The following is a 15,480-nucleotide window of genomic DNA, read 5'->3' as shown; positions in this document are numbered from 1 at the left end:
GACACCGGTACTGTTTACTGCCTCTTGTAAAGGCCGGTGGCAGAAGGAACATTGGTCCTAATGTTTTTTTCGATCTTTTTTGGTTTGGTTTTCATTGCTGCCCTTTGTTATAATGAATGAGACTGAAGGGAAACCAGGCCGTGTGTGCACAATACCCTAAACATTTATAATACCGCTTTATTTGCTTTCATGGTTTCAATTGGATCATGGATGGGTGTGGTTCTCAAACTATTGACACTCAATACCACCTCATAAATGACAGTGTAGGCCTGGGTCAAGATCAGATCAAGACTAAACGGATCTAAATTACGTCTTTCCTCGTCTAAACCATGAAAAAAACACCTATCTTAAATGCACCAGGGTTTAAAATACCTCTATTTTAGATTAATATAATCTGTAGTTGCAGATGACCTCGAGGGAAGAATCCCAGTTTTCGTCCGTGGTAATACTGATTACTGAGATTCAGAATGGTGCACCGCCTGACCAAACAAAAGTGTCCCTTACCTGGATGTAACTAATTGTTCTGAGTGGTCAAGTCCAGGTTCCGAAACACTATGTGCCCAAAGAATGAGGTTCAGCTGACCACTTGACCATCCTGAATGACCAGGTTATTCCATCCATGGGTTTCTTCTTCACTGATGGCACGGGCATATTCCAAGATGGAGATGCCAGGATTCAACTGAGCTTACTTTGTGAAAGAGGGGTTCAGGGAGCATGAGACAGACTGGCCATCCGAGTCCAGATCTTAACCCCACTGAGAGTCTTCGGGGCGTGCTGGAGAAGGGTCACGCTCTCCCATCATCAATACAAGATCTTGGTGGAAAATGTATGCGACACTGGATGTTTGGACATTGTAGAAGCTTACTGAAACAACGCCACAGAGAATGTGCTGGAATCAAAGCTAAAGACCGCTAAAACCAAATAATGGAGCGGGGATCCCAAACCTTTCAGGCCTGTAATGAGCATTTGTAATGAGTGGAGATGCGAAACATTTAAAATATTGTTTAGTGATGTTAGTTTGGATGCTGTATTTTGATTAATGGCTCAATTTCACCAAAATATGCTGTTTTCAATTTAAAAAAATACACCAAATTCAGTGTCAGCAATGTGTTAATATTGTCTCAAAATCATCTTGCGGACCCCACTTTGAGAAGCACTGCATTAGAGCATGGGAAGTTTGTACCATTAAATTTGCAATTAAAGTTGAATTATTAATGGAGTTCTATGTGTATATGTGTGTGTGTGTGTGTAGGTAAGGGAGACCTGATCGGCGCAAACCTCTCCTTGGATGACCGCGTGATCAAAACCAACGCCGACGTGAAGGCGCTGACCTACTGCGACCTGCAGTGCATCAACCTGAAGGGCCTCTACGAAGTCCTGGACCTGTACCCCGAATATTCCCAACACTTTGTCCAGGACATCCAGCAGGACCTGACCTACAACCTGCGGGAGGGGCTGGAGGCTCAGGTGAGAGGGGCTGGAGGCTCAGGTGAGAGGGGGAGGGGCTGGAGGCTCAGGTGAGAGTGGCAGGGCTGGAGGCTCAGGTGAGAGTGGCAGGGCTGGAGGCTCAGGTGAGAGTGGCAGGGCTGGTGGCTCAGGTGAGGGGGGAGGGGCTGGAGGCTCAGGTGAGAGGGGGAGGGGCTGGAGGCTCAGGTGAGAGGGGGAGGGGCTGGAGGCTCAGGTGAGAGGGGGGGAGGGACTGGAGGCTCAGGTGAGAGGGGGAGGGGCTGGAGGCTCAGGTGAGGGGGGAAGGGCTGTAGCACTTTGAGATTCCATGTAAAGTGCTTTACAAATTAAAGGTATTATTGGAAGGGGAGGGGTTAGAGGCTCAAGTGAGAAGGGGAGGGGCTATAGGCACAGGTGAGAGGGGAAGGGCTGGAGGCTCAGGTGAGAGGGGGAGGGGCTGTAGGCTCAGGTGAGAGAGAGGGCGGGGCTGAAGGTTCAATCACTGATGATTACTAGTTCGGAACCGCTAACAACATCGTAACAATGACACACGTCCACCTTTCCTCGACGGGTTTACTCTGCTCTGTTTGCTTGCGTTTCCTCCACTTCACAGTTGATGCCAAGGTCACCAGACTCAATTGCTGGTACAGCTGTGAGTCTGGATATCCTGGCAAGGTTCGCCCCTCTCACTGTGGTGTAATGCCTGTTTTCTCCTCCAGGTCAAAGCCCGGCTGTCCACCACTGCTCTGGACACTCAGGTATGGACTTTCCAAAACGAGTTACAAAAGTTATCCTTCAATATTCTTGGAGCTTACGATTCAGAGACATTTTATTTTGTATGGCAAAATATATGAGAATTATATGAAATTAGATGTTACAGACAATCTTTGCCCATTCATTTCAACGGACAAGAGCTGGTAACCTTCTCAGTGACGTAGATGTTAATCCCATCATGTTATGCCCAATGTATGTCACGGAAAACACTATTTTCAACAAACTTTATTTAGGCTTAAAAAAAAAAAAACCTTTAGACACGCATCCAAGCACTAACCAGGCCCGACCCAGGCCAGCTTCTGAGATCTGGCGGCACCAGCAGCATGTAGCAATAGGAATCATCTTGGCTGAGTGTGTGGAAGACTAGAACAAGCCATCACACAATGACACCTATTGGTTTTTGTGTCCACTGTGGTTATGTCACTATTGCAGGACCTTTGCCTTTGACCCCCAAACACCACCCACTTCACTGTCATAACTCTGACGTAGTTATATTCCTACTAAGGTCAACAGGAAATGCTGCTTCCTGTCCTTATAGTCATTAAGTCCAATCCCATCAAAACTGCGCAGGCATCCCCACATGTGGCCTGGACCTTCACGTGCAGATACAACCTAGTGTATTCAGGTATTCTCAGGCAAATCAATGCAACAGGGTCATTAGGTTCCCTTCCCCACCGATCAATAGGTGAGGAAGGCCCCTGAGCGCTGGGTGAGTCTGGACCTCATTATGAGCACAGCCAGACACAGGGTTTTTTATACTCAGGTCTACAGTGTTGGCAGTCGAGTTCTAGTTTCGTTCTGGGTTAGTCCTGGTTTAATCTGATTTTTAAACCGGATTAGTGCTGGTTTAATATGGCTTTATAACTGAATTAGTCCTGGTTTAATATGGCTTTGGAACTGGATTAGTCCTGGTTTAATATAGCTTTAGAACTGGATTAGTCCTGGTTTAAAAAGGCTTTAGAACTGGATTAGTCCTGGTTTAATATAGCTTTGGAACTGGATTAGTCCTGGTTTAATATAGCTTTAGAACTGGATTAGTCCTGGTTTAAAAAGGCTTTAGAACTGGATTAGTCCTGGTTTAATATGGCTTTGGAACTGGATTAGTCCTGGTTTAATATGGCTTTAGAACTGGATTAGTCCTGGTTTAATATAGCTTTGGAACTGGATTAGTCCTGGTTTAATATAGCTTTAGAACTGGATTAGTCCTGGTTTAATATAGCTTTAGAACTGGATTAGTCCTGGTTTAATATGGCTTTGGAACTGGATTAGTCCTGGTTTAATATGGCTTTGGAACTGGATTAGTCCTGGTTTAATATGGCTTTGGAACTGGATTAGTCCTGGTTTAATATGGCTTTGGAACTGGATTAGTCCTGATTTAATATGGCTTTAGAACTGGATTAGTCCTGGTTTAATATGGCTTTGGAACTGGATTAGTCCTGGTTTAATATAGCTTTAGAACTGGATTAGTCCTGGTTTAATATGGCTTTGGAACTGGATTAGTCCTGGTTTAATATAGCTTTGGAACTGGATTAGTCCTGGTTTAATATAGCTTTAGAACTGGATTAGTCCTGGTTTAAAAAGGCTTTAGAACTGGATTAGTCCTGGTTTAATATAGCTTTAGAACTGGATTAGTCCTGGTTTAAAAAGGCTTTAGAACTGGATTAGTCCTGGTTTAATATGGCTTTAGAACTGGATTAGTCCTGGTTTAATATGGCTTTAGAACTGGATTAGTCCTGGTTTAATATGGCTTTGGAACTGGATTAGTCCTGGTTTAATATAGCTTTAGAACTGGATTAGTCCTGGTTTAAAAAGGCTTTAGAACTGGATTAGTCCTGGTTTAATATAGCTTTAGAACTGGATTAGTCCTGGTTTAATATGGCTTTGGAACTGGATTAGTCCTGGTTTAATATGGCTTTGGAACTGGATTAGTCCTGGTTTAAAAAGGCTTTAGAACTGGATTAGTCCTGGTTTAAAAGGGCTTTGGAACTGGATTAGTCCTGGTTTAATATGGCTTTAGAACTGGATTAGTCCTGGTTTAAAAGGGCTTTGGAACTGGATTAGTCCTGGTTTAATATGGCTTTAGAACTGGATTAGTCCTGGTTTAATATAGCTTTGGAACTGGATTAGTCCTGGTTTAATATAGCTTTAGAACTGGATTAGTCCTGGTTTAAAAAGGCTTTAGAACTGGATTAGTCCTGGTTTAATATGGCTTTGGAACTGGATTAGTCCTGGTTTAATATGGCTTTAGAACTGGATTAGTCCTGGTTTAATATAGCTTTGGAACTGGATTAGTCCTGGTTTAATATAGCTTTAGAACTGGATTAGTCCTGGTTTAATATAGCTTTAGAACTGGATTAGTCCTGGTTTAATATGGCTTTGGAACTGGATTAGTCCTGGTTTAATATGGCTTTGGAACTGGATTAGTCCTGGTTTAATATGGCTTTGGAACTGGATTAGTCCTGGTTTAATATGGCTTTGGAACTGGATTAGTCCTGATTTAATATGGCTTTAGAACTGGATTAGTCCTGGTTTAATATGGCTTTGGAACTGGATTAGTCCTGGTTTAATATAGCTTTAGAACTGGATTAGTCCTGGTTTAATATGGCTTTGGAACTGGATTAGTCCTGGTTTAATATAGCTTTGGAACTGGATTAGTCCTGGTTTAATATAGCTTTAGAACTGGATTAGTCCTGGTTTAAAAAGGCTTTAGAACTGGATTAGTCCTGGTTTAATATAGCTTTAGAACTGGATTAGTCCTGGTTTAAAAAGGCTTTAGAACTGGATTAGTCCTGGTTTAATATGGCTTTAGAACTGGATTAGTCCTGGTTTAATATGGCTTTAGAACTGGATTAGTCCTGGTTTAATATGGCTTTAGAACTGGATTAGTCCTGGTTTAATATGGCTTTGGAACTGGATTAGTCCTGGTTTAATATGGCTTTGGAACTGGATTAGTCCTGATTTAATATGGCTTTAGAACTGGATTAGTCCTGGTTTAATATGGCTTTGGAACTGGATTAGTCCTGGTTTAAAAAGGCTTTAGAACTGGATTAGTCCTGATTTAATATGGCTTTAGAACTGGATTAGTCCTGGTTTAATATGGCTTTGGAACTGGATTAGTCCTGGTTTAAAAAGGCTTTAGAACTGGATTAGTCCTGATTTAATATGGCTTTAGAACTGGATTAGTCCTGGTTTAATATGGCTTTAGAACTGGATTAGTCCTGGTTTAATATGGCTTTAGAACTGGATTATTATGACAGGATTAGCAGGATTCGCACAATCAAATATGAGGTTTCCAGGATTCTCACAATTATATCCAGTCAAAAAACGGTCTGTAAATAATTTGCAATGACTTTTAGCGTAGGATTCACCAGAATTGGATAAGCAAACCACAACGTTCAAATGTTTTCAGGAAGTTGAAACAAAGCTGAATAGTCTTCTTCTGTTAGACCTGACGCATCTTAAGATTCCTATACACATTTTGGGACGGTTTTGTACATACCAAATGAGCCCAGCGTGTGGTTTTACTATGGATACAAGTTTGTTCCTTCCGACTCTCCTCTCGAACAGCGCGTATAAACACCTAGACGTTCACTAAACAGTTGGACATGCTAAAAGATATTCATGTGTATTTGACCTTTTACATGAAGGTGCTCCAATGCTGCAAGATCAATTGCCGAGTAGAAAAACCCTACAAACGTGATGGAAAGCAAAGGCCATGCTAACCACCCGTACAGCCGCTGGGTCACTGAAAGGTCAAATATGCATGAACTCTCAATCACCCCTTTAAAAAAGTTGCTTTGTTGGCCCTTCAACACAAAAATGTGCCTGGGTGTGATAGAAGGTTAGCATAAAACGGTTGATGTTGCGACCTGGACTGATTTCGCACAGCCTATCTCACCGGCCTGGAGACTAGTTTGAGACTCGAGTTGCTGCTACTCACAAAGATGTCTCCGATAAATGCCCTGGAGACAAGGCGAGTCTCCAGATAGTCTTGGTGAAAACGAACAGGTTTAATTTCAGCGGAGTCTTCGCACGGTCTCCGATGCGAACACTAATTATTGGTTGTCTTCAGCCTGTGAGACGTTTCTCCGAGACCTGTCAAGGCAACCAATAGTATTCGTGACACAACTGCTTGAAATCGCGTAGACCTCTCAGAGACCTCTTGGAGACCATGTAGAGACCATACCGAGCCCGCATGGAGACTTTTTCAAATCTCCATGTGGTCTCCGCTGAAATCGCACCTACCTCAGCTACGGCGTCACGACTAATACTAACCGTGTCAGAATACACTGCGACCGGGCACTCTTTGCTCGGGAGTCCATTATGAGCAGCTAATGGCCTCTCGTAACCTCATTAGTCTGTGGGTCAGTCGGAGTCAAGGCGGTCAGTCAGGGGCCGGGGTCAGGTATGATCCACCCCACACAAAGAGAACACTCTCAGCATGTTTTCTCCCGTAAGTAGCACTGTGTTTACTGTCGGACGGCTGGGTGCTGGGCTTCGTTTGCACTGGCCTTGTTCTCCTTGTGAAATCTATCAACCCTGCTCTGTTCTCCATCGTTCATTTCACACTCGATTTTACACCTGACGAGCTACATAGCTGCTGAGGGGGGGAAAGATCTACTACGATCCAATCCAATATGCTATTTTCGGTTCACCCCGAGCCCACTGTGGGATCCGGACTGTGAGAAACGCTGTATGGACATGCTCATGCCCCAGTGGTCTGCAGCCTCTGGGATTCAAAGAGCCAATTCTACAGCACGAGCTCCTAAATGGAGCTGTACTGCCTCCAGAAGTTTAACCTGTTACTTACTGGCCCCCCGATCAGGAGGGTTAGGTTTAGGGCAGTGGTGCAGTCCAGGGGCTCCCAGCCTTTTTTGTATTCTTGAATATACATTGAATCGCTCTTTTATACTATTAGTACCCCTTACCTGGAGGATCGGGCCAATAATACTACACAGTGACCAACTAAACTAACATGGTTCAGTACAGCGGTTAGTGCTCGTGCTTCACAGCTAGAAGGTCCCGGGTTTGCATGTTCTCCCCGTGTCTGTGTAGGTTTTCCTCTGGGTACTCCGGTTTCTCCTACCACTAAAAACATGTACAATAGGTCAGGATGTATGTGAGTGTGTTTGAGAGTGCACATGGGGGACGACGGATGGAAATTAGCCCAAGGCTACAAACCTGGTGTGACTTGTTTACATGCATGAGACTCATGTAAGTTCATTAACATGCACTGTCCCGACCAAGTGACCAATAAACTAAACTAAACTAAACTAAACTAAACTAAACTAAACTAAACTAAACTAAACTAAACTAAACTAAACTAAACTAAACTAAACTAAACTAAACTAAACTAAACTAAGTCCTTGGAATCTAAGCAGGAAGAACCTGGTCAATACTTGGCTGGGAGACAGTTTGGGAACACCAGGAAGCCTGGGTGAATGTAGTGGGTGAGTGGTCAGAAGGGCCAATGTCGCAGACTAGTTGCCTCACTTCCGTCAGTCTACCCCAGGGCAGCTGTGGCTACAATAGTGGCTTACCACCACCAAGTATGGAGTGAATGAATAATGCAATGTAAAGCGTCTTTGAGTGTCCAGAAAAGCGTTATATAAAACCAATGCATTATTATTATTCAATTCAAAGTCTTACTGAAAAGTATCATTAAAATTAACTGTCCTTTGAAAGTAATATTACAATTGTACAAAGTTTTCCTTCATTTTTTATTTGAAATAATCCAAGTGCCTCCTGCAAAGTTCTCGTACCCCTGGTTGGGAAACACTGGTGAAGTCAATACATTCAACTTTTATATGAATGTATTGATGATTTTTTTTTTAATCTAAGGTCATTCCAAGTACACCCAAGGGGTCCCCGTGTCCCTGGTGGGGGAAACTGGTTATACACAAGTAAACGCTGTATAACCATGAGGCACATTGGGCAAAGCTGCTTCTCAGTCCATTTGCGCAGTGTTATTTTTAGAAGATCATGTCACAAAGCACCATGTCTCACACGTTCACTGACGCTGTTGTGTGCCCTCCAGTATGGGGAGAAGAGGAACGGGCGGCTGGTGCAGGGACACCCGCCCGTCGTGGAGGCCCAGGTGGAGCGGGTGCACCAGGAGGAGGAGGACGAGGAGGAGGAGGACGGAGTAGAGAGGAAAAGCCACCACGGGAGGCCACGGAACATGTCCCTGAGCACGCTGGACCCCGCCAACCTCAGCCCCAGGTCAAACACAGATCATGATCATGTCGTAGCCGATTCCTCACGTTGTGATGATGTGCCTTCTCCAATCTCAGCCAAGCAGGCGTCAGTAGGGGAGACCGGGGCTATTTGTCACACTTTTTTATTCATATCAACAGAAAATCCCACAAGAGTCAGACCTGCATTAAATGAAAGCTTGAACCCTTGACTTGAAGTAGACCTCGCTCTCTTTTTTTCTATCATATTGCGATAAATTGTTATTAACCGTCAAAATATCAGGAGGAGCAATTGCAATTTGAATGTTCTTCGGCCAATTTCTTTTTACATTTTGTGAACATTAAAAAACAGATGTTCAGTATGTCTGGGATTATGGTTTGGAAACAAATTGACATCTTTTGGGTAATTAAAACAGTGGCAGTTAAATAGAAACTGGAGCCAGTTCTTGTGTCTGCTAACAGTAAGTGAAGTCCACTTGAATGTATTATACATGTGACAGGGCCGTGTTCCTGGGGGAAAACTCAGTACAAACCTGCAAAGGCTGTTGTTTAAAACATCTAGGGCCCGACCATGTGTTTCTAAACGCAGGCTTTAGATCAGGGCTGGAAATGAATCTTTACAAGGGGCCACATGAGGGCCGCATGCAATAACTTTAACTTAATTCTGCTCAACTTTCTCCCATTGCAAAATTCACCAAACTATATCTGGAACTCGCTGTGATTGCAAAGTGAACAAAGGGGCCGGTATCATAAGAGTGCTCTTCTCTCTGCTCCTTTTCATTCAAACTGCATTGATTTAGCAGTGTTGTCACTTTTGAATGATGTAAATCAAATGAAGATGAAAGATATAAACCCATTTGAGCTTTTGAGCCCCTCTGGCATAGAATGGTGCTTCTGATATCGCTACTTAATGCAGTGTGAAAATGCTGAGAAAAATATGTATATACAGACCCTTTCCAAAAAATTAGAATATTGTGGAAACGTTTATTTATTTCCATAATTCCGTTCAAAACGTTAAACTTCCATAGATTATAGATTCAGGTCCCACACAAGTATTTAGTTGGTTTTTTTTTTATACATAATTTGGGCTTCCAGCTCACAAAACCCACGAAAACAGGATTTCCAAAAATGAGAATACTGTGAAGAAATCAGCCCAAACTTTACAGGCATGAATGTTTTAAACTGAGTGTCACATACGACTCATCTACTGAGCTCAAAGAACCTGCACAGGTTTGCCCAGGTGTCATTAAAGTGCTTCACTTTGGTTCAATTGTCTCAGTTAGGATCAATATGAGGAAGACTGCAGACTGAAGACCATCATTGAAACCCTCCATGGGATGGGTAACCACAAAAGTTCATAGCTGAGGAGGCTGGCTGTTCGCAGAGTGCTGTGTCCAAGCAGATCAATGGACAGTCTAGTGGAAGGGCCAAATGTGTCAGGAGAAGATGCACCAGCAGAAGAGCTGACCGTGGGCTTCAACGGATTAAAAAACGGTAGAGATTCATGAATCTGGCAGAGATCCAGAAAGAGTGGAATGAGGCGGGAGTCACAGCTTCAAAAACCACCACATTCAGGCTCATCTGGGGGACAACTGTCGGGTTCTTCTGAGCCTGAGCCAACGTAGGAAGTGTCTCAACTGGGCCAGGGAGAGGAAGGACTGGACTGTTGACCAGTGGTCCAAGGTGAAAGTAAAGCGTGCCTTTCATTCAGGAATCAAGGTCCAAGGGTTTGGAGGAAGACGGGTGAGGAACAGAACCCAAGCTGCTTGAGGTCCACAGTCAGTCATGATTTGGGGCGATGTCCAGTGCAGGTGTTGGTAAACTCTGCTTTCTTAAATCCAAGGTCATCGCATCAGTCTACCAGAATGTTTCAGATGACTTCATGATTCCTTCTGCTGAGGATCTGTATGGAGATGCAGATTTCATCTTCCAGCAGACCCTGCCCAAACCGCCAGAAGCACCAAAACCTGGTTTGATGCCCATCACAGTGCTTGACTGGCCAGCCAACTCGCCGGACCTAAACCTCATTGAGAATCTATGGGGTAATATCCAGACCCCAAAACAAAGAAGAAATAAATACTTGAACTGGTTTAAGTTGTGGGCCCTGAATCTATAATCTATGGAAGTTTAACGTTTTGAATGGAATTATGGAAATAAATAAACTTTTCCATGATATTGTAGCTTTTTGGAAAGGGTCTGTATATGGAAAGGGAGTTGAGGGTTGTTCAAAATTCCTTAAGTGAAGCATTCTATATTGATACATCCGAGTTATCAAGGGCCTCTAATAATCACAAAGAAGGATCAGTACATTTATTCCAAGGCCACTTTTTGTCCTTCCCTTGAGTTGAAGTGGCTGAGACCGTCACACGACTGCGGCTCAATTCAGACGATTGTTGAATAAATTGAAATCTTCCAATCTGTTCCGGGATATCGCACTCACCCACAGACGGCCGTATCTCATCTGTCCCTAATGGATCCAAAGAAGAGCCTGCGTGCATTTTCCCCAAGCTGGAAAACAAAATTGAATACAGTTGAACGTATTTACAGTCAGGGAACAGAGAGATCACCCCGATGTGATGTCTCCGTCTTGTGTCCTCCAGGGTAGTGTGCGGGACCGAGGACAGCGACAGGACCGAAGCCTTCTCCTTCTCCCCCTCCTCCACTCGGGACGGTCCCGGGAGCAGACCCATCATCAGCGCCTCCACAGCCAACACAGGTATACGAGCAAAGCGGAACTGTCTTTGGGCGATAGAAGTTATGTTCTTACCAGAGCTTAGACGAGTTGGTGCCTACCTGTCTGGTCTTTGTGCCAAAAGATGACCAAAGATGCTAAATGTAAAGTCCATGACAAATAAGAATGAATAAAGACTGTAGCGCGCCTGTGTTTCCAGCCCATCTGCAGGTGAGCACGGCGGAGCTGGCGGCCCGGGCGGAGGAGACGCGAGGACAGCTCCGGACCCTGGGACAGCAGGTGGGGCCGACTCATTTACTCTAGCCTTATGGTCGGGCCGCCCAGGCGGGGGGGGGGGTTAGGGGGGATGGGGGAGGAGATGAGCTCGAACAACACACAATATAAGTGGTTTGGAATAGATACTGGCGTGATGAAAATCCTGCTCAAATCACCTTTAGGGTTATTCTGCAAACTCCGAGGTCCTCAGGTGATTCTAGTCCCGTGTGAATCGACGTGTCGATGTATCTAAGGATAATCCGACAGCTCCAGAAAGTGTGTTCAGGAGCGTGTCCCCGTGACGACCCGCCGTGTCCCTCCACAGCTATGGTACCTCTGTATGTCTGTGTCATAAGCCGATCTTATTTAACACTCTGACACTTCTCTCAGCCTGTCCTTTGGCTGGCCCCAGAGGTGAGCAGGAACTCTCCCAGCATGCACCTGTGCTCTGCTAATCCCCAATATCCGCGGCTCCACACACGGCTGTCCCAGGGTTTGGGAGCGCGGCCCTTACAGCCTGTCTTTATTTGGGCTGTTTCCATGTGGGTTTGGCGTATCGTGTGTGGATGTTTTTGTTGTCAGTGTGATCATTTATTAGTTTGTATTATAGTTAGTGCTATCAGAATGTAGGCTCTTGTAATTATTGGCACAGATTTGCCAAGCCAGGAGCTACATAGCGAGTCTGATTGTTGGCCCTGATTTAGCTTTAGAAACTGCTTGTGTCATTACACCAGGAAAAAAAATCCATCTTATCCTAGATAAAGGCTTAAAGCAGAACAAAGTAACTCATGCCCCTAGAGGCCATAAGCGCTGCTGCAGGTGTCGTAGCATGTTGTGTTTTCTTACTCATTAATTGTCCGTGAGAGTAAATACTTCGCTGACAGAAAACACAAAGGGAGAGAGGGATATCGTACATCCAATTACACAATGGAGATTTTTCTTTTCTTTTTTTTTTACTGAAACTTGGCTGTAAATACTGTTTAAGTGGCCCACAGCTAGCTTTGCCCGTTAGCCTGTTAACTTCTTCGTGATTCCATTAGTGTGTATTGGGGCCTCCAACCCGGAGGCAATTGTGGTTTTCAGTCCAGATTTATTAAGGTAAACAAGTTACTTAGCACTGCTTTAAAATGTGGTGCAATTGAGGAAATTCATGCTGTTTTTGAACAGGTTTGGGCTGTCTTGAAATAATTTACTTTAAATTGGAGAAATGAGCCAGGTATACTTGAAATAAAGTTGTGCACACGTAACTGGTCGAGTTGCGTTACCGCTTCTATTTGGTCACTTGAAACGGCTGCAATAAGTCGCTTGTGAATGAAGATTGTTTCTTGATTTGTTGCTAGTGCTTTGGTGACAGTGGAATAGTTTAACTTCCTTATTGTCTAACATGTTATATTTTAAAGACAGTAGGTATAACAAAAAGTTTGTACAAATACCTTGAGTGTTTTGACGGACTGGGAATTTACTTCCGTCTTCCTCAGAGGCGTCTCCAGACGTGTGTGATGAGTCTCTTATCAGTTGTTCTTCCCCGGCGTGGCCACACTGACATGAGTAATAAACCTGCCAGTGTGGCCACGCCTCCATCCGAGAGGTGGTTATTGGAGAAGCGAGTCCCATGTGGCCTCATCTCTGTTGATGGATATGACTCCTCGCTTTCTGACCTCTATGGCCTCCTGGATCCAGCGCTTGTACTTGTGCTCTTCCGTCCCCATGATCCTCGACCCTTCCTTGTCCATTATGTGATGTTCCCTTTTGCAGTGGTCTGATATTGCAGATTTGAGGTTCTCTTGTGTGGCCTTCTGTTTTATTGATCTGGTTAGCCGTCCCGCTGTCTCTTTTTCACACTGCTTTTATGTTTCGTTGCATTTATAGTCGGGTTGAATTCTGTCCTTGTGCCACTAACTGTCTGAGCTTCGTATGTGCTTTATTATTGTGTTGATGTTGTGCTTTTTGAAAGCTCTTTGTATTGGCTCCATGACTCCTTGCAGAAACGGGACTGTGAACATGTCTCTATTATTTCCGTCTGCTGCTCTGGGTTGTTTTCTATCCTTTTTCTGTTTCTTGTGTTTGTTTTGGCCCACGGTGGATATTGGCACTCTCTAAGTGCCTATGTAACGTGTCTTTCCTCTCTGATTCTGTCCTCTTCATCCATGATGACGTTGACCTATTCAAATAAAGTCCTGACTACCCAAAGTTTGTGCACAATGGGGTGCTCCAATGTCCATAGTAAATGGGTGCGTGTGTTTTCTGTAAATAGTTGTTTTGACACTGCCACATCAATCATGTTTAAATATTCCGCCTGTGTATGTCCCTGATTAATTTTGTCTAAAATGTCATCTACCGCTTCCAGAAGGTTTGTATTCTTCGAGGCCGTTTCTGTTGCTCTGCTCCTCCATGAACAAGCTGCTCGTGGCTGCTGACAGGGGGTCTCCCATGGCGAAGCCCTCCTTCTGTCTGTGTATTATGCCCTTGTACTGAAAATATGTCGATTTTGTCCTGAAAGTCAGTGGGCCAGATCTTGTGGTTCATGGCGCAGGCTGTAGAGCAGACGACTGTGCAGACGGTGGCGCTCCTTGCAATCTTCAGTGTCATGCCTGGCGCAAAAAGTGGGCAAGACATGAGGGGGGACAGACTCGCATTGCAATGTTGTGGTGCCGCCCCCTCCCCATGCTTTCCACAGACCTGCGGAAGGCGGTGGGTTGTAAGGGGGGTTGAGGGGGGGGTTCTCTTGTAAACGCGTAACATGCTGATGCAACGCGCAATGTTTAATAAAGATTAAAGAAATAAAACTGTCCCTCCGCTGCTGCAGCCATTCACTGCAGATCCAAGATGAGCGGGCGGGACAGAGAGGCAGCAGCCTCGCGCTGGACACCGTTCGAATGCGCAAAGTTATGAAATGTGCAGGATTTAACTGATCAGAAACTGTCATATGGCTGCGGAGGAGTTGCAGAGTTATGAAGCAGTTGCAAGAAAACTGTAGCGTATTGGAACATTTGCGCTACAGCTGCAGGATTCTTGGAGCGGCTGAATTGGAAAAAAAAAAAAAAAAAAGTTGCTCTGCGCCCTGTAAAATGCGCTTCTTTCTTTTGGACTGAGCTGTGGCTACACAAGGAGCATCATCAGGAGGTAAAGACTGACACACGATGGAAATGTCTCCTTTAAACGCAGATTGGACCTGGTGTTGTGGCACTTGAGGAATGTGTGGTTTATTTATGGAAACTGTTGTTGTTTTGGTGTTAGGTGCGCGTTGATCTATCAAAGTAAGCCCGTGTGTAATCGACGCTCAAACAGACTTTTCAAGCCAATTTCGCTTTTGTTTTCAATTGTGCTGCTTGTAATGAACCTCGCCTCAGTCGGCCTCTTTTTCTTAAACAACGCCCTCTCCCTAGTGGTGCAGCCTTGAGCGCAAAACCTGCGCCACATGCACGATCACCCGTGCACCACGTTGCGTTTAAAGTTGCGCACGGACTGCGCCAGTCACAAGATCTGGCCCTGAAGCTCCATTACTGCGTTTCTTTAATATTTGATCCTTTTTTAGTCTCTCCTGTTCTATAACGTTACGTCCACGGATGTTTTAGTGAACAATGACACCACATCATGTGAGACAAGTATTTCGTCTTCTTCTATTGTTTTGTTCTCAAGTTCCTGGATCAATTCTTTCCAGTTCTTGCAGTGGTGTGCTTGATGATTTTTACAAATGCCTCAGAAAAATTAGAAGTAGCTGACCCCGTGCTATCCGCTATGGGGCGGAGAGGGTCCTTCTCATGGATTTTTGGAGAGCCATAAATACATGGGGTTATATTTGCTGTTGGGATGAAACTGTTGTAAACCTATGTGGTTATTTTCCCTGATTCGGCCAGCGGTCGTAAAAGAGCCTGGAGTGCCTTTTCTTCTCCTTATGATCACATATGTGCTTTCATCCTCCATTTGTCTTTCATACTTTTCCATATCCATTACTTTGCGGATAGTGGGGGGAAAAATGAGGTCTGGGCTCGGGCCGACAATTCACGCCAGGCGCGCTCAGGTCGGGCTCAGGTTGGACTAGATTTTTTTGGGCCACAGGAATGAGCACGCTTTAGTGGAAGCTCAGAGTGAGACAGTGTTGAGAAGTGACCTGGGTGG

General features: G+C 44.6%; 1 protein-coding gene across 1 annotated transcript in view; it reads left to right on the top strand.

Annotated features, from left to right (window-relative positions):
* The window catches only part of kcnh8 (potassium voltage-gated channel, subfamily H (eag-related), member 8), a 165,819-nt gene that overhangs the window by 133,530 nt on the left and 16,809 nt on the right, over positions 1-15,480 (top strand). The window contains exons 11-15 of the mRNA XM_079571228.1: positions 1,253-1,467; positions 2,166-2,204; positions 8,258-8,442; positions 11,015-11,130; positions 11,306-11,385. Coding sequence (XP_079427354.1) covers positions 1,253-1,467; positions 2,166-2,204; positions 8,258-8,442; positions 11,015-11,130; positions 11,306-11,385 — 635 coding nt within the window. The remainder of the gene's footprint in view (positions 1-1,252; positions 1,468-2,165; positions 2,205-8,257; positions 8,443-11,014; positions 11,131-11,305; positions 11,386-15,480) is intronic.

Source organism: Gobius niger, assembly GCF_951799975.1.
Source record: "Gobius niger genome assembly, chromosome: 14".
NCBI classification, from domain to species: Eukaryota; Metazoa; Chordata; class Actinopteri; order Gobiiformes; family Gobiidae; genus Gobius; species Gobius niger.
The sequence above is the reverse complement of the archived record's forward strand: the minus strand, read 5'-3'. Positions and strand labels throughout refer to the sequence as shown.